Raw genomic sequence first — 20,082 nt, 5'->3', positions numbered from 1 at the left:
GGACACTAGTCCAAGCTCCATGGAGGTGTGGTCCCAAAGGCTTGGTTCTCACTCCTCCAGCCAACCTAAGCCCAACACCACACAGCTGTACAAAAAGTGGAGATGACATGCTGGTCCTGGCCAGTGGGGCCTGGGGACACAGGGGATGTGCCACTGTAACAGGCATGGGGGAGGTGAGGGTACAGAATGGAAAAAGTTGTCCTGAATAAATGAAGCAACTGGAAGGCCAGTCTCCCCAAACTTGATTAAATATAGAGGGGTGAACTGCAAGCTCCTCAGCTGTAATTAGAAGACGTGTATGTGGGGGTGGGGAAGGGGAAGGGGACAGTTATGAGAACTGCTGGAGGATTCAGCCAGCAGACTTAAAGTTGTCTTAGGCAGTGGGGCCTGCAGGTTCCTGGGGGCAGGGATAGTACAGGAAGACCAAGTAACAACAAAATCAGCTAAGGCTGGAGACCCATCCCACTGCCTTTGCTACAGGCAATCCAAAATGTCTCATATCTAATGCAACCAAGGGCCATCTCTAAACTTTCTTTTCTGTCAGTTTACCTGTTTTCTAGCCCATGGTTTCTTGCCCTCTGAGAAGCTGGGGCAGAAGAGAAGTTGGGCACCTAAACCTGTGGCAGTGCTCTGCTTTGCTGGGACCTTCCACCTTATACAAGGTCTGGTGATTAAAGGTGAGATCTGCCAGAGGAGGAGGTACCAAGAATCCTCCCTTGGGTTAACCATTTACCCATTGTAATGATCCAGGGGAGGCCTCTGGCAACTGTCCTGCAGCCCTCCACCCTCTGCCCAAGCCTGCACATGCTCCACAGACACTCTACTTGGGGCAGCAAGTGGAAAGGGTATGCCAAAGAGTCACCAAAGAGGCCACAATGGCACTTCCTCTTCGTGGACAAGAATCAGCATGCTAGGCCACGGGCAAGTAGGACACATGTGGAGAAAATGTATTAGCCCTGAACTTCTACCGTGGTTCCTCCTCTGGATGCAGCTCCAGAGGGGGCAGAGGAGAAGGGCAGAGAAAGCAACCTAGCTGGAGTCGGATCTAAGACTTGGCCTGGAACTAAGAAGTATGTCTTTTAAGCATGATAATTATTCCCATGGCTCTGGATGCCTTTCATTTACCTTTTAGAGGCCACAAAAACCCAATCAGTCATCCAACAAACATTAACTGAGGCTCAGCTTGGCTTCATCCCAGGGCTCAGTGCAAGGAGAACTGGGGGTTGTAACAAAGATGAATCAGGATGGGTCCAAGGAACAGGAACTGGGTCAAGATGCACTCACTGCTATGGATAAAGGAGGAGCTGAAGGGCCCACAGAGCTGGCCCTTCCCTAAGTGCCGTGTAGAAGGATGTCAGCCACGGCTTGGCCATAGGAAGTTAGTAAGATCCTTGCCTAGGACGAAGCATCCTAAATGCAGTTCAGGGATACACATGTGGACAAGAAAGTTGAGTCTTAGTAGGACACTATGAATTTTGTCTAAAGAAATGACCATGCTGAGTGGGTTGGTCTACTTCGGGGAGGACCAGTGTGCTGGCCGGGTTTGGAAGCTGGACATGCTTACAAGGAGGTGGTGTGATCTGAAGTGGGACAGATATAACTCTATAGTGAGCTCCATCCCATTTAGTGCCTGTCTGCCTGTCATAATTCCTTTAAAAATGTTATTTCAAGTATTTCATCTCTTGCTTCAGAAGCTGAAGGGAAGAATATCTCACAACCAGCAGAATGTGATGAGAGGACACTGCCACAGCACTTGGAGTCTCCGGCATCCAAGTCCTTCAGACCACCCCCTATTTAGAGTTAGGGTGGTCGGACTACTGTGTGCAGTGTCCAGGGTGTGCACTTCATGAGGGGAAGCAAGTGCTCCCGTAGTTCCTGTTTTACTTCTAGTAAGATATGAGAAAATTAGACCCAGAGAGGGAAGGCTACACACTTTCCTCCATTTATTGAACCCAAATCTTGACAGAAGAGAAACAGTGATTTTTCCCAGCAGCAGTAACTGGCACTGGGAGCTGTAGCTGAAGGGATGCTCAAGACTTGGTCTTTGCTCCTGCTGGAAAATAGCTGGAGACAGGCACTAGGACACTGAGCTGGAGACAGGCACTAGGACACTGAGCTGGAGACAGGCACTAGGACACTGAGCTGGAGACAGGCACTAGGACACTGAGCTGGAGACAGGCACTAGGACACTGAGCTGGAGACAGGCACTAGGACACTGAGCTGGAGACAGGCACTAGGACACTGAGCTGGAGACAGGCACTAGGACACTGAGCTGGAGACAGGCACTAGGACACTGAGCTGGGGACAGGCACAAGGACACTGAGCTGGGACACTAATAGCAACACCCATGGCCACCCTTGAGGCTGCAGCTCTCCACAACCCCACAGTTGTGCTCCCACTGTACAGGGCTGCTACGGCCTGCTGTAGGGACAGAGCTCTATATGGCAGCCCTGGCCTCTGGAAGACATTTTCTTCTCTCATCTTAGCAATCAAGGCATCTGTGACTGCAAAGTCCACAGTTTTATGGTTTGTATGTGAGTGTCCCATGGAGGCTCTGATTTTGCACATGTGGTTCTCTAGCCAGTGGTACTGTTTTGGGAGGTGGGTTCTAGCTACAGGAAGTGGATCATTCCACTTTTCTGTCTAACAGGAATAAAGGAGCTGCTCTTCCATCCACTCTGGCTACAAAGATGCTCTGGAAGCAACCGTGGACTGGCTCCTCTGAAATCACAAGCCAAAATAAACCTATCTTTACGGTGTTCTTTTGAATCTCTCACAGCAATCAAAAAACTAATACAATGTGATGATTACATTTATGAATGGACAGTTTTGAAGTCACCTGGATTCCATCTGGAATGTCTGTTGGCATTTCTAGGGAGGTTTAATTGTGGAGGGATCCTTCCCATGGTCTGGGGTTCCGAAATGAATAAAAAGGAGGAAGTGAACTAAGTCAGCATTTCATCCCTCTCTCTGCTTCCTGACTGGACGTAACATGACCAGCTGCCTAAGGTTCCTGTCACCTTCCCACTGCGATGAATGCTTCTTCTCCTTGAACCATAAATCCTTCTCGCCATTACTTGCTTCTGTCAGGTACTCTGTCGCAGCAGTAAGATGAATACTACAGTGTTCTAGGACAACCACGCATACCCAGTGGGAGAGAGGCCTATGGCTCAGTGCCATCACCTCCCCTGGGGCTTTTGTCAATTCCAAGAAAGGAGTTGTAGCTTACCTATTGTTGCTGACTCTGGTGAGATGCGACAGATGCTTAGAGAGCTGGCCTGCCTACTGCAACTGCAGAGAGGGCGTGTGGGACCACCAAAGAGGCCACTGAGAGAAGACACCAAAATCGTTCTTTCTCTTTTTAGTTTTTGTAAATGCTATAGAAAGAAGGAAAACTCCTGGGTCCATGCAGACAAGGCAGAGGATGGCCCAGATACCTGGCTAAATTAGCTTGTTGGTATGGCATTTTCCAAGGAACCTGTTAGTGAGGGGACAGGCAACGGCAGACACCGAGATCAGAGATACTCAGAGTCCTTGGTAAGAGAGCAAGGCCCAGAGAATGGTGGGTTGGATGGGTGATTCTTCCATCTAGAGAAGGGAGACGAGATGAGGAGAATTAAGAGATAAAGTAAGAAAAAACTGGATACTGGGTCACATGCACTGCTACACTGGGTGTCAGGGGAGGAGAGATATTGTCATTCTCAAGAGACCAACAAGAGGCCTGGAGAGATGGCTCAGTAGGTGAAGGCACCTGCCAACAAATCTGACAGGCCTGAGTTTGATTTCCAGGACCCATGTGGTAGAAGGAGAAAACTGAATTCTTCAATCCACTATTTCTATACGCACATTACTCATAAATAAAAAATAAATAATTTAGAATATTTTTAATGAAGAGGGCAAAGATGGAAACCTTTCCCTGGGTACTTTGGAGATAACCATTGAAACTCAGAGGGGCTGAGGAGAAGGAGGAGGAGACAGAAGATTATATGGGAAGGTCAGAGCAGCTTGGTGGTCATGCAGGGCAGACAGTGCATGTGACCTATGGAGAAAGGAGCTACCTTGGCCTTGTACAGGCAGTATCTTGAGCCTGCTCAGGATAGGAATAGGCTGGCTAACCTGGGACTGGAGAAGGGCCCAACCGTCCCTAACATCTCAGTGTTGTCTCTTTCTTTCTAACATGTTTCTGTGTGGGTGGTACCTGTGTACATGTTTGTGTTTAGGCACACATGTATGCACATGCTCATGGAGACCCTGGACTGACATCCGGAGTCTTCCCTAAACCACTGTCCATCTATTCTTTGAGGCAGGGACTCTCAATACGACTAGTCTGGTTAGCAGCCTGCACCAGGCTCCTTGTCCCTGCTCTTTCCCAGTGCTGGGACTGTGGTCATGCCACCATGCCCATCTGGTATTTACACAGGCTCTGTGGATCTACAGTCCTCATGTTTGCATGAGCAAACACCCTGTCCACAGAGCCCAGCACTGGCTGTCCCTGCCTCTGCCCACCACAAGGCGATTCTTGTTCCCTCCACGATGGTCTGTTCACCACAGCTAGAAACAACAGACCCACAAGATTGTGCACGGCAACTTCGAACCCCAATATCTGTTTCTTCTTTTTAAAACGAAAAAGAAAAGGAGAAAGAGAGAGAGGAAGAGGGAGAGGGGAGGAGGAGAGGGAGGAGGGAGAGAGAGAATATGAACTACAGTACTGGAAAAGGACCCATATACAACACATTGCCAGTTACTATATGACTGGAAGGAAAGAGTTTTTCAGGGTATAGCATTCTCCTGAATTGTAACTTTTTTGTCTGAAGTATGGGGTGTAGTCTAACAACTGTATATTAAAAAAAAGATTTTGCTTATTTTATCCATGTGTATGTATATTACCTGTATGTATGTATGTGTACCACATACATGCCTGGTACACACAGCAGCCAGAAAAAGGTATTGGATCTCCAGGAATTAGATTTACAGATGGCTGTGAGTCATGTGGGAGTTGTAGGTCCTATACAACAACAGTGAACGCTGTTAACCACTGAGCCATCTCTCCAGCCCTCTACCTTTATAAGCATGACAAAGTCTCATGTAGCCCCTATAAGCCTTGAACTCCCTATGTAGCAGAGAACGACCTTGACCTTCTGGCCCTCTTGCCTGTACCTTCTAAGATGTATAGATGTGAGCTATGTATGAGTGCTGGGAACTGAACCTAGGTTCTCTGGAGGAGCATCCAGTGCTCTAACCACTGAGCAACCTCTCCAGCCACAGCTGCCATCCTTGAGACTTTACTTCCACAGCCCCACAGTGAAGGTCAGCAGTGAAGCATGTGCTCTCCATGTGCACACAGAGCTTATTAAAATCATCTTTGGTAAAGCATGGGAAATCACAGACATTTGTTAATGAACTGACTGAAACTTCCTGTAACCATCAAAAAACTATGTGACATTCAAATTATGCTTCTCATGTTAAGAAGGGGGAGGGGCGAGCATAGTCCTTTCAATAACTAAAAGTTAACTGAAAATAGTCTTTCAGGTTTGGATGCTGGGTTGCTGATATACGAACAGGGAAACTCAAGTATCTAGCAGAATCAACTACAGCCTTGGTTTTCAAGTAGCAAATCTTAATTCAGCAAAGTATCATGAAATTAAAGCAGTGTGCCTAGCGTGCACATCTAGGGCGCTGTACTGTGGAAGCTCGTGTGTTCGGTAAACTGGGTCAGGGTGTGATCTGTATTTACAGCAGATTAAGCATTTCTGGAGAGAGTTAAGGGGATGGTGGATGGAACAAGACGGAGCCTCTCCTCGAGTGATAATTTAGTAGGGACTGGAAAGGAGATTAGAACATAGCCAGGCAAAGATGGTCCTTCTTGGCCTCAAGAGCTGCATGTGGGTCTACAATGCTTGAACTGTGGTCTGCATAAGAGGCTTGGGCTTTTGATGTCAGGTGTTGGAGAAGGCAAGAAAGAATGAGTGGGAACTAATGGTCAGAAGAGTTAAAGTCTAAAATGGACTTTACATGTACCCAGTGTTTATCTAAATTCCCCCTTAGTAGGGAGTATTAAATTATGTATAGACAGAAAGCAATTGTAATATGTTCATATTTTGTTTATTTAAAAAGTGCTATGTTTTTGAAGAAAAGGCAATATTGAAAGGAATGTCTGCTAAGCAGGAATTAATTGAGTTATTTTGGGGGAGACAGTTAAGGGGGAGGGGGCTCAGGGAGACAACATTCCAGACAGAAGGGAAAGAATATGCAGAGAGCCTTACATGTGTTCAGGGTCCCAGGGTCCCAGCCTGACTAGCTCAGAGGCAGTGGGGATAGGATGGCTTGGTATTTATGGAGTAGTGTGTGTCTAGAGAAGGAACAGCTAAGGTCGTGGGTTAGCTCTCAGAAGTGTGGGGTTTACCAGCAAGTGACTGGATAGACTGTTCTGGAAATCAGGTGAGAGGCTGGCTTGGGAGCCAGAGAAGCAGAGGTTGGCACGTGCTGAAGAAGAAAGGGACCTGTAGAAGCATACTTAGAGATGGGAAGGAAAAGCCAGAAAAGGGATAGAGGTCAGTCCAAGGTAGCAGAAGAGCTCAGAGCTGGTGAGAGATGGAGCCAGCCCTGGGAGGGCTTGCAATCCCAGATACAGGCCCCCAGAAGTCCAGTGATGACTCAAGGGGGGACAGTGATGGGCCAGGGAGGTAGGAAGTTGACAGAACTCTCAAATGATAACCATTCTCTGACAGTGTGAGCTAGAGAGAGTGGGGTGGCTGCGGTGGTGGTCGGGTTGAAGCAGGATCACTGCAGAAGAAAGTGGCTGATGTATGATGAAGGTGGAGACTGAGTATTGGACTAAACAAACAGCAGTGACAGGATCAGGGAGCAAGAAGGCAAAGGCCAGAAACCCCATTAACAAGGAGGGGCTGTGCGGAGCTTCAGGAACCTAGGTGGGCACAGATGCCCATTAGTAATCAACTGGCACCCAGGTGGGTGCAGACCTTAGTAAGCAGTAGGTATTTTGGAAGATGCAGACCTCAGTCAGTAAACAGTGAGCATCTAGGTGGATACAGGCTTCAGTAAATTGGCATATATGTGGGTGTAGCAACTGGCACCTAGGTAGATGTAGACAGGAAACAGTGAGCAGACAGGTGACAACTGAGTGGAAGAGAAGATACTAGGAAATTCACAGCCCAGCTCAGTGGCAGGGAACCTCCTACCTGTGCAGGCCTGCCCCCAAAAAAGCAAGGCTAGATGGACCTCAAACTGGCACATCATGGAAGGGGATGATGTAGAGGTAACAGGTAAGACAGGTGCTGGGCGATCAGCAAGAAAGCAGTTTGGCCAATTAGATCACAGATGGCCTTGCAAATCACATATGGAAGCTAGTTAAGATTGACTGGCTAGCAGCCCCCACCGAGGGCAGAACTGACATCTGCATTTCATGTTCACCACATTTTAAACAAATCTTCTCGAACATTAATATTTGCATGTTAAGATGCAGATGCTGGTCTGGAGGTATAGTGGCAAAGTGTTTGTCTAGTGGGTGTGAGGCTCTGGGTTCAGTCCCCAGCACCGGAAGAGAAAAAGACAAGTGTTGATGCCGATAGACCAGGGCTGGGTTCTGCGTTTCTCTTTCTCCCTCTTTGGCTCTGAGGATCAAACTCAAGAACTTGTACAGGATACACCCTCAACCAACCTCGAAAACCTCACCAGCTCCTGGGCAAGAATGGTGCTGCTGGTCTGCAGAGCACTTTAGAAAATGATTTGATTTAAAAAAAAAAGATATTCCCATTATGTGCAGCATGATGGTCTGTAACAGGCAGACATTGTGGAGTGACTAAACGGAGCTAGTTAACACATACTTACCTTAGCTTTTGGTGAGGAGGACATTTACATATTGGCCTTGCCATTTTCAAGAATACGGCATATTGTTATTCTTAGTGGCTAACATGTGGTGCAACAGACCTCAAATACACCTGTCCTAGCTAACCAAACTTTGAATCCTTGATCAACATCTCTTCATTTCCCAGCGTTGGACAGTAGGGCTTTCCTTTCCTTCTGTGAGAGCTCATTTGTTCTGTGGCTTTTGGGGAGGCCCTGGAGCCAGTGACTGTTGACTGTTATGCTTTTAGGCTCACAATGACCTGTTTGACCTGCTGATAGCTTTTAATAAGCACTGATAATAGAGTTTTCACACTACCAATATCTACAAGTCAGGTTACTGCTTGTGTGGGGGAGCTGGTTGTTAAGCAGTCTACATACGCCGTGCTAGCTAACCCACCCTTGACAGTGTTAACACAATACAAGGGCCACTGTGCGAGGGGTCTGGAGAGCAAGCTCTGAGATGGCCTCAGTCACAAGTCGATAAGGCGTAAGTTTAGTCACATGACATAATCAACATGAAGGTGCCTGGGAAGGCACTGGAGGCCTGACTTATCTAGTGCCACACTACCCAACAGAGGCAAGCACTCAGTCCTGCCCTATCTGTGGGCCTGTGAGTCACCAGGAGAAGCAGAGCTGAGGTGGGAGGAGGTCAGAGAAGGGCCGAGGGACTCACTGAAAATTCTCATCTACGGGCCTGCACTGTCTTGCCTTTGTTGTACCAGGTGGATGGACATGTTAGCAAAAAAGGGGGGCTAGTGCATGTCAGCCACAGAGAGGGAAACGCTTACTGACCTAAAAACGGAGGCAAGTTAAAACCAAACTAAACCAACCAAACATTCATCTAATCTGGCCAAGGAAAACCAATGGAATCCCTTTTGGGGACCATGTGAGGAAGAAAATGGAAAGCTAGCTGGAAAAAACAAGGGGTTGGGAAATCTATTTTTTTTTTTTTTTTTTTTGACCTACCCTTTTAATTTCCTCTGTCTGTTTTTTCTTTAAATTCTTTCTAATTTCACATCCTGGTTATTAAGATCACAAACTTGTGGGTCCCTCGGCTGTCTGACAGATGAATCGGGTTACTCTCTGAGAGGCTGAAGCGCCTGTGACTAAATTTACCTGCTGAACTTCCCACAGATGCTGCTGAGGTGTCCACCAGACTTTGAAGAAGGTGGTGGCAGATGGGGTCATTCCAGGAGCTTCCGGCCCCTGGAAGAGGGGGGCTCCTGGGGGTGAGCTCAGGGACCTAGACTCTAGTTCTCTGAACCATGGCTGATGAGAAGTGCTGGCATAACAATACTGTTACTGGGTTAGCTCCCAGGGTGGTACCTGGGAAGGGGATGAGCTGCTATCTCTGGGTATAGAGGCCTTTGGATAAATCTGATATGCATTTGGAGGGTGAGGGTGAAGGTGGCCAATCCATGTGTATATGTCTGATGGAGCTAGGAAGGTCCACATCTCCTTTCCCTGCAGGGTTTAGAGTAGTCTAGGCCTCTGAGACAGCCCTCATCTAGGGCCTGGTAAGTACTCCCTATCTCTGGCTTAACCCCTCCACCCATCCACTGCACTCTGCAGGAGCTGGTCACTATCTAGGATCCATTAAGCTATAGAGATGCTACACCCTGTCCCCTTAGTAAAGGAACAGAAGAACTAGGCCAGAGATGTGTGTTCGCACGCGCACACACACAGAGCAGTAGGACAGATTACCAATGTCAGGCATGTCACACCCAGCCATCCAGGAATTCTAAACTTCTCCTTACTAGTACTGGTACCTTTTATAGTACAGTAGGGAGGGGATCGGGCAGGTCACAGTGGAGGTGATGCTCTTAGAGGACTCAGAGGAGAGAGAGAAGGAAGGCCTGAAATCAGGGAACCCGAGTCTATTTAAGTCATCCGCTCCAGCAAACTGGGACAGCGCCTGCTGGGTGGGTGTGAATATAGGGATGTTACATTAGTAACTACACACACATACATACATACACACACACACACACACACACACACACACAGATTGAGAGAGAGAGAGAGAGCGAGAGAGAGCACGAGAAGTATTTTAGGAATAGAAGGGACAGAAGAATCCTGTATTATAGTTGAATGGCAATGGAATGACTACAGTGTGTGTGTGTGTGTGTGTGTGTGTGTGTGTGTGTGTACCGGAGCTTGCTCAGCCTGCTTGCTGGCAGGTCCTGGTCTGTGAAGGGAAAAGATGCTGTTTCTTATGTCTTCCTTCCCTTGGAGGTGAATTTGGGGATAACTAACAAGTACAACCGTCTGTCTCTCTGCCTCTCTGTGGTATTAGGGATTATGCATGCTATGCACAGACTCCAGCGTGGAGCTACAGCTGCAGGCCTACAGCTGTATTTCTCCAGGAATCTTTGTATGCTGCTCTAGGTAGGAGAGGCAGTTCTGCTGGGATTTCCCAATATCAGAGGTTTCTATGATGAATAGCACTCAGGGTGCTAAGCCATAGAAACATGGTTTAAAAACAACAGATGCCCCCTCCCCTCCACCTCAATGCCAAAGGGTTCAAGTCACAACCAAGTCAGGCTACAAGTCTGTTGACACCTTTACCTGTTCCAGATCCCACAACGTCTCGGCTTGGTGACTCGGCCATGGCATCTGCAAGCCGCTCCCGGAGGCCCTCTTCTGTGTGCTCCATGGAGGACATATGCCGCAGCCCGAAGCCCTCAGGCCAGCTCCCACACACCTCCAACAGGGTCACACTCCGGTCAAAGGTACCTGTGATACACGTGGGACAGATGATGTTGAGTCTGTACCTTCAGAAGGCAGGCTGTTCTTTGTCTACCCACCCTTGCGGCCTGTCATGTCAGGGCCACTTTAGTCTTTCCACTAGAAGAATGAGGGGTGGGTTCCTCAGGAACAGGGATGTGTAGGTGGAGTCCAGCAGCCTGTGCCACTGGAGCAGAGAGTACACACGTAGGACTGATTGCTACATCGATGATGAGACAGGTGGAGTTAAAAACAGTCTCTGAGAAGTGACGGGGTTCAGAGACTGAGAGCTAAGGCAGGGGAAGAAACCCCTTCCTGGGTTCAACCCAAACAACCTTGCTTTTCCCTGACATGATCACTCTCCACTTATAACCTTGAATGGTGACAGGTGAGAGATGTAGCTAAGGGGATGCACCTTGAGATCATACAGTATTCCCCACCATTCAGAGAGACCGGCCGGCACATGCCTATAAATCCCAGCGCCTGGGAGCCTCAGGCCTGAGGATCGAAAGTCCAACGTCATCTTCAGCTACACAGTATTTTAGGCCAGACTATTACACTCTATAATACTTTAGACACTATCTAAAATAAAAGAAGGCCTGGGAAGATGGCTCAGTGGCTAAAACCCTTGAACTCAAGTATGAGTACCCAAGTTTGGAACTTGGGTAGAGCTGGGTACAGTAACATAAGCATCTTTAATCCCAGGATTCCTATGGTGAGGTGAGAGGCAAAGACAGGAGAGTTCCTAGAAGCCTGTGGGCTGGCTAAGCTGTATACACTGAGAACAAAGACACCCTCTATCAAGCAAAGTGGAAGGTGAAGACTGAAGTTCTGTGGAATACATGTAAGTGTGCAAGTGCACGTGAGCACACACACGCGCGCGCACACACATACACACACACACACACACACACACACACACACACACACACACACACACAGCTATCACCACCACCAAGATCAAAAACAGACGAAGGGGATGTTTGTACAGTCTAGTTTATAAAAGCAGAAAATGTCCTAAGCCACTGTGCTTTATAACTTATACCCACTCTCATTTCAGGTGAAGCTTGGGGAGGTCAAGGGCCCAGGACACACAGCCGGCTACGACAGACCTGGTGCCAGGACTCAGATGTGCTGATGCCTAGGTCTGGAACTCGTTCTGCCTCACTGCAGATTGGCTCCTAGCCGTCAGGGACGTAGGCATAGCTGGGGTACCGTTTCAGGGATGCGAGCGACATAACTGGGTGATAGCATCTTCAACAAGGATCCTTCCTTAATCCAAACCTGGTTCCCAAGTTCCAGAAAGCACACGGCGTTCCGCTGGATGCCAAGATTAGATGTTACATGCAAGATCACTTCAAAGACGGAACTGAAGTGATTTGACTTTATTCTACGGCAAGTTCACTGAGAAAGCTTATTTCATCCAGTCTCTCTTGGAAAGAGATTATGGTCATGGTCTGCTGCTTTAAGCACATACCATTTCCCCAGCGATTAGGTAACTGAATCCACTACATTTATTGAGCTTGGTTCCTGCCAGCACCAGGAGGACCAGGAAAAAAAATGCAAATGCCGATGTTTCCCCAAAGTTAAAAGTACACGAAACGCACACTCTTTATCAGGTCTTGTTTCTTCTCTTTGATCAGCCGTCAGAAACTATCTTTCCTTGCCCGGCAGGACTGGGCAGTGTCAGCACACACTCGCTGCCACTGACAGGTGGTAATAGAGAGGGTGCGAGCCTCGGCCCCCGGCGGGCGGCCCTGCCTGTGATAACGGCCGAGGCACGGAGGTGATAACGGTTAGTAAACACTCGGACAGCCGGTGCCTCCATACATCAGCAAAGTGGACCCGATAATCCTCAATTCTTTGACCAGACAAAGGCCCTTGGCCGGCCCGCTGGGATTTATATGTGTGGCAAGGGTCACTGCCGGCTCCTGAATTTCATCAGGAAACTTTGGCTTTGATTTATTTCTCACCTAATTGTGAGGTAGATTCCTGGCACAGGGAGAGGGGACAGCATCTACTGATAAACCTCCTCAGGAAGGAGCCTGACGGGAGAGTGTGGTACTTGCGATCAGCTTATCAGGTGGGACCTTAACATGGGAGCTGTCCTCCACTGGGCAGGGTTAGGATGGGGGTCTGAGGAACCAGGCACTGGGACTTTGGGGGTGGGAAATGAGTGTCACTGATCCTTAAAGGGTCTAAGTTGAACTACAGCAACGCACTAGCAGAAGCCAAGGACCCAGCTGACTCTCAAGTGCTAGCAACAGCTCCCAGGAGGTTGTCCTCAGGGACACCTGGCTAAGGACAGGCTAAGCTCTATTCCTGCTCAGTAATGTTTCGAAGGTGCCTCTAGCTGCTTTGCCCATGTCTGAGGAACTAACAGGAGAGGTACTCTCTGCTCCTGTCTCAAAGAATGAAAACCTTGAGCAAGGTTCTCCTCAGGAAGCTGAGCTCCTCTATGCTCTAGTGAGACGGGGGCATCTACACTTAATAACATCGGAAGAAAAGGTGGCTACTTTTTCTCTATTTACTTAGCTTCCTTTCAGAGCTTGGAAACCTGGGAATAGAGTGACCTGCTCTCCTGTCGCAAGAGCAGGGTGCCCACCTCTAAAAGGGTGTCCACACATGTGGTGTTTGGAAGTCAGGAAAGGGAGCTGGACACAGGGACAAGAGGACTGAAGTCAAGCTGGAGAAAAAAATCAGAAAAAAAGTTGTAGCCAGAAAGGTTTGGGTAAGAAAGGAAAGGAACACAAAAGAAGGGGTGGGAGGGAGTGCCCATCCACAGATGGTAAAAGCCAGAGGAATATGCACTTTTTGGTCTTGTCTTTGAGACAGGCTCTTACTGTGTAGCCCAGGTTGGTCTTGTACTATTATTGACTTTAGCCTCCTATGGGATGAGGCTATAGGAGAAAACAATCATGAGGTGGTCTAACAGTGGGGACTGGCAAACGACCTTGGCTAGAACACCCTTTTGGCTGTACTAGCTGCCTAACTCAAGGCAGGAGCCTCAGAATCCTCACCCACCAGAGTGCAAAAGGAATGGATCCTCAGAGCTGATGCAGGGGTTGAGCTAGGTAAAAGTACCTGGTGCATGAAGGCTCTACACAGAATGGGTGTGCTTGGGGTATGGCTCAGTGGCAGAGTCTCGGCATAGCATGTGGGAGGCCCTGGGTTTGATCCCCAGTACTGGAAGCAATGACAACAGTAGCTGTCTTGATAATGGTGACAATGCCAAGTAAGTACACCTTTTCACTACTGGAGGCAGCACCACACATTTTGACCATCACAATGACCCCGGATAGTGGCAGAGGTATTGCCTTAATTTATTAAGGGAGTTGAAACATGGGAAGTCTAAGTGACATGTTTGGAGTCTGTAAATGACAGATATGGAACACTTAATTCTTAGTGTGGAACTCATCCTACTTTTAGTGGTACCTGCTGTGGAGAACACTTAAATGTAAAAATCACCTCCATCTTCCCTAATGTGTATTGAGAATGCATGTCACCTTCAACTGGTGCCTTTCAAAAGCCTGGGCACCCTGAGACCAGCCCACATTCCTTACAATGTAGTCATGGCGATGAGTCATCCTGTCTAGCTGATGGCACTCAACACAAACCAACAGATCTAGTCTCTTAGCATTGACATACCTAAGGAGCCGAGGGCAGGGAGAACCCAAGAGTGCTCATCGAAGGAGCCTCAGTCCTTTCTATTGTTCTGAGATACTGCAAAGAGGAAACAGCATCCCTCATCCTAAGGAGTCTGTTACCTTTTCCTGGGGCATCCCTTGTCTGATGAGAGCAGGGCTGCAAGCATGCAGGGGTCAGCAGGTACCTCGTAAAGAGGCCAACCCCTTGGAGGATGAAGTCACTTCTGGCACTTAGGAAACCACCTGTCTTGTCAGCACAGATGGAACATCTATCCTTCATTTGACTGGCCCAGAGACACTCCTTTGGACAGGGGATGGTTGTGTACCATTATTGAGACAGAGTTGTTTCAGGGAGCCAGGAAATGCTCACCTAGAACATTCTATCTGGAGAGCTCATGGTACACTGCTTAGCAACTGTGCTGGTTCAGGGCCTGCTGCTGAAGCTGTTTACAGGCCCTCTCATGCTGGCTGTTCCATCTGACTCACATTCATCAAACATGCATTAGTGTCTACTCTGATATAAGTCAAGCCTTGTTGTGAGGAATGGAGAAATAGTGTAAGGGGAAAAGGGAGCCGAGTTCACAGAACTCTGGGAAGCAGTAGCTACTAATATCTGATCTGGAGAGACACAGGGTAACTGGCTTTAATTAGTCTTCATTTGGGAAGTGTTCTCTCTAGGGTTGTCTCCTACTCTATAATTCTCAAAATCTCATTTTCTAAGTTTGGGTTCAAGTCTGACCTGCTCAGGGAGACCCTGGGCAACTACCCAAGGGGCAGTGAGCACAAAGCCCCGGAGTCTGACAGTACAGAGGTGACTTTTATCTTTCGGAGTAGAGCTGGTGAAAGCTATGCATTACCAATTAAAATTTGTAATCGGGTCTGAGGGTACAGTTCAGTGGCAGGATGCCTTCCCAGCTTACTTGAAGCTCTACATTCAATTACACACGCACACACACACACACACACACACACACACTCACACACAGGTGGGAGGCTGGGATGTGGCCCAGTGGTAGAATGCCTTCGGGAGGCTCTGGGGTTTGGTCTCTAGCACTGGGAAAAATTAGTATGCTTGCATATAAATATTATGCAAGTGATTTCTGGGTGTTTGGGGATGGCTTGAAGCTCGTGTGTGGACTCAGGCTAATCTGGGGAGCCTACAGATCATTGTTATCCATATCCCCTCTAGAGTCCACGGAGTCCAGACTTCACTGGTCAGGCTCACTCCAACAGATCTGGGAACTGAGTGATCGTGTTCACCTGGGGAAGGTGACAGTCATTTGAGTGGACGGACGGACAGCCACTGGACTGAGTGCCAGAGCCTGATCACCCAGGGCCAAGAAGGCAGAAGACAGAACTGAGATTTGAAAAGAGGAGGAAAGACTAAGATGCTAAGAGGGTGGGAAAGGAAAACAGTCTCCTCCTCTGCTCTCTGTACACTTAGGACTTGATGCTGAGATTCTCAAAGGACCTGGCTGTCTGCAGCTCCCAGCTTGGCAGCCTGTGTTAGCCACTCTTCCCAGATTCTTGGGTTTTACAAACTCAGGATGGCCTGCCTATCTACAGAAAACCCTATTGGCTCTATTCCCCCAGAGAACTGTGACTAATATGACTGGTTACGAGCTGTTCGGTGTCCCCAAGCACATTTTTAACATGTCAGTTGTATGTTACATGATAGAAGGGGAGGTAGGGTGAGAGGATATGAAGAGTTCATCTCTTTCCTCTTGCTCCTTTAGGTTAGCTCCCAACGTAACTCCACTCATATGCCACACATTGTAGAAGATGGTGTTCCACGAGTTAATGGACCGGGACAGCTCATCAAGTGACACACAGCCATCACCACAGGGCAATGCATCATGTACAGGTCTGTGGGAATGTCGGTGAAAGCACACATACCCATATGCTTTCAGTTGCCCAGAAGCATGATGCAAGCAGGGCTTATGCCTGTAGCTCCACACCCAGGAAGCTGAAGTAAGAGGGCTGCCATGACTTCCTGGCCAGCCTAGGCTACGGAAGAAGCCCTATCTAAAAGAGCAAGAGTTGGAAGGACAGGATCTAAGTGTATTATATGCATGTATTGCAATGTCCTTCTGTAACAAAGTACCATGTACAATGAAGATACCTCAAAGGGAGACCACTGTTAATTGTGCAGTGTAGCACATGGTAGTGACAATGAACAGTTGTGACTAGTTTATGTGTCATTGCTACTTTAGAGAGCATACTTCTTCTATTTATTAAAAAGGAGTCCACTATATAATAGTTTTCTGGGTTCTGCAAGCACCAGGCTCCCATAGCTTGTGCTTACTGTACCCCTAATTCCGAGAGACATCAGAGCTTGTGCCTGTAATCCTGGGACTTGAGAGGCTGAAGCCAGAGGATCACTGTGAGCTCCAGTCCTATCTGCACCACATAGAAAAATACTGCCAACAACAAACCAGCCAACGAGGAGTGGGGGGACAACACCCAGTGAGTGGCTTGTGTGTGCTAATTTGATTTGTACGAGTGGCTTAGGATGTTCAAACAACAAACCACTAGATGATGAACACATTTCTCTGAACCTACCTCTGTGACAACAGTGGCCCACACACACAGACAGATGTGCAAAGGGGCCTGGACTCCAGCTATCTGCTATGATTCATGAATGTAAGACATACACATACTTTTACTCAGAATATTTAATGGTCTATGACAATCAGTAAGCTGTGTTAGTCCTATGTGCAGCCTATGGTTGTGGAGTTTGGGCTATGTGGCCATTGGGTTATTTTGAAATCTATTCTTCCAGCTTTGGAAGTGAAAGAAAACAACAAAACAAACAAACCCCCAAACACCAGAATGGTAAAGAAACACCAGCCCTGGTACTGACTGCCAGGTGTGTTGGTGGCCCAGCTTCCTGTTTTGCACAGGTCCTTGGAACTTCTGTGAGAAAGGACAAGCTGCCGGTAAGAGGCTCATGGACCAGCCTGCCATGTGCGGCCATGTTTATGATTGGGAGTGCTGAATTAAGCAGGCACGGATGCACAGCATTTCGTGGTGAATTAACAGACGAACACTAGGACGATCAGGCTACGTTTATAATTTGCAGTATCAATGATACTGCCCATGTTAAAAGTTAGAATAGAGATTATGACTCAAAATGTTAAAACCAGAAACCCCCCCAGCCCCCCCCCCCACCGTAACTTTGCTGGTTACTCTAGGCAAGTCACCAAGCCTGTGAGTGTCACCATATGAATAAAAGGCAGTGACTCCCACCTAAGGAATTCCCATCCACACTAATGGCTTTGGTGTCATTGTCAATAACAAACTAAAAGCAGCAGTGAGATGATGTCCGAGGTACCTCTCAGGGTAATAGCTACCAAATCTCATTTCCTATGAGGTAGATAATGGGGCAGCAGTCGAGTTTTTAACAAATTAAAGGCACACGATAAGCAGAAGACCTGGGTTCCAATGCCAGTTCTTGTTACTTTCTCATTTGTGACTGGGGGAAGTCATCTCCCCAGTGGCGGTGACCTTGGTAGCTTCACCTACTACAGCTTCACCTTCCCAAATACATGTCCAGCTGCAGACTCCAAATGTGACCTTTATCTAGAAATAACATCTTTGTGCTGGGGAGATCGCTCAGTGAGTAGAACACTTGCCGTACAAACGTAAGGTTCTGAGCTTGGTTTGGGTTCCCAGAATTGGTGTACGAAGCTTCGTGCATTCACAATCCCAGTATTCCTGGGAGAGGAGACAGAGATGGGAGAGTCAAGGACAGACAGGTTATCTGAGGCCGTGATAGAGAGCAAGGACAGACATCTGAGCAGATACACACACCCACACCCTCAGGTGAGAAGACAAGTAGTTTGAGAACAGTCTTGACACAGGCGGTACCCGTATCAGCCTCTGGCCTGGAAACCCCTTCACTGAGGATGGCTGCTGATGTTCGAGGTGCACAGCAGGAGGGGGATGGGGACCCAGGATAGCTACCTGCACCCCCTTCACTGAGACTATCTGCCTGGGGCTGAAGAGGGCAGGTGAATGGCTCTAATGAAGACCCTACCCTGTTCCTCACATCCAATGGTCATCCACACCTGAGGGTAGGAACAGAAATTTCTAGATTTTTTTCTTCTTCTTGTCTTTTTTTTTTTTTTTTTTTTAAAGACAGGCTTCACTATGTAGCCCTGGCCTGCTTGGAACTCACTGGTCTTAAACTGACAAGAAATCCATCTGCCTCTGCCTCTCCCTCCTGAGTGCTGGGATTAAAAGTGTGCACCACCACACCCAACAGCTTCCTAAAGTTTTAAATAAACAAGTGATTAAGTAAGTAAATAAATAGAATTTGGGACTGAGGCTAGAAATGGCTCAGGGATTATGAGCACAGGTTGCTTTTCCACAGGACATATGTTCAAGCCCCAGTACCTACATATGGCTCACAATTTTCCATAACTACAGTTTCAGGGGATCTGATGCCCTCTTCTGTCTTCTGAGAGCACCTTGGAACAGGCATATGTGCATGCATGTGGGGGGTGGGTGGGTAGGGGGTGGGACACATAATTAAAACAAAATGAATTGACAAATAATAAAAACTTAAGACAAAATGTTAAGCACAGTTGCCTCTGGGCAAGTTGGGTTATAGGAGATGCTTTCGCCATTTGCTCTCTGACGTTTTACATGTGTTTCATATAGTTTTCAGAATCGGGGGAAATGTTCGGAGAGAAAACTGGCTGGGGAACAGCAAGCATGTGAGGGAGGGCCTGGACCTGCTGGGCTGCCTCCCTGGTAGTTCCTGCACAGGGCTTGCCTCAGTGGGAGGCAGGTGAGCTCCCAGCTCCATGCTCACTCTTCTCCCAGTGGCCACGGCTGGCTGCACGCAATGTTGACTCACTCCCATGTACACACGTTATTTCTCTTTAAAGTGTGTCAGGAATGTGAACCAACTTGCACTGAAAAATGGCAAAAACTGTTTCTACCTTTGTACAAACTTCATATGCCATATCAGAAAGCGCCAGAAGAACTCTGGGAGGAGTTGACATGAGAAGCCCTTTACTTTATTTGTCTCCCCCCCAACCCCAATCCTCTGTATGTCCAGGCACAGCTACCAAGGGAACACTGGATGAGCAGCCAGGAACATGAGTCCTTTACACATCACTAGGTCCCTTAGCAGAGCCCCTGCTGTCTGCCTGTGGGTCTGAGACCAGTCATCAGCGTAGCTCCAGCAGACAGTTCCCACTGGCTCTATACTCAGACAGATTGGGCTGCAGAGGAGAGCTCTTCAAACCAGGCAATTGCTGGCTTTTGTCTGAGTTGGAAGCAATAATCTCTGTAGCTAGATTGCAAAGGCGACGTTTCCTCCTGTGTGCTCTGGTCTGCTGCTCAGACGGAGGGTCAGTGTCCGTCATGCTCCATGCCACAGGCTCCAGTACAGCAAGGACAAGTGCTCTGCCATGCCGGTTTAGGAACCTAGCGGCTCCCTGGATGGGACAGCAAGTATCCACGACAGTTTTCCTAGGACAGTTCTCATAGCAAAGAACAATAGGGTCTGGGGTAGAGAGGTACCAAAGGAAGAGAAGGAACATTTGCTGACCTGTTGGGAAGCAGATCCAGGCAGCTGCTCTATGTGGACTGTACCTCAATCAGAGGATGCCCACCACTGAGACTGACACTATGACTTCTAATTTACAGACCAAAGAGCAGAGGCAGAGAGATGTCGAGGGTGACTGTGTGCGGGCACAGCCAGGATCCTGACTCCAGGTCTACCCAGAGCCAAAGCCTGTACTTTTCCCCCACTAAGACTTTCGGCTAGATTCCGTTTGGGTCAGACCATAGCATTCCCACTAAACCCACAAAATTTGCTGTGACATAT

General features: G+C 48.1%; 1 protein-coding gene across 7 annotated transcripts in view; it reads right to left on the bottom strand.

Annotated features, from left to right (window-relative positions):
* The window catches only part of BCAS3 (BCAS3 microtubule associated cell migration factor), a 435,283-nt gene that overhangs the window by 11,629 nt on the left and 403,572 nt on the right, over positions 1-20,082 (bottom strand). For all 7 annotated transcript variants that reach the window (XM_080924182.1, XM_080924186.1, XM_080924185.1 and 4 more), the window contains one exon: positions 10,435-10,602. In XM_080924182.1, coding sequence (XP_080780308.1) covers positions 10,435-10,602 — 168 coding nt within the window. The remainder of the gene's footprint in view (positions 1-10,434; positions 10,603-20,082) is intronic.

Source organism: Micromys minutus (genome assembly GCF_963924665.1).
Source record: "Micromys minutus genome assembly, chromosome: 10".
In the NCBI taxonomy this organism is placed as follows: domain Eukaryota; kingdom Metazoa; phylum Chordata; class Mammalia; order Rodentia; family Muridae; genus Micromys; species Micromys minutus.
Note: the sequence above shows the minus strand (reverse complement) of the source record. Positions and strands in the feature narration are given on the sequence as shown.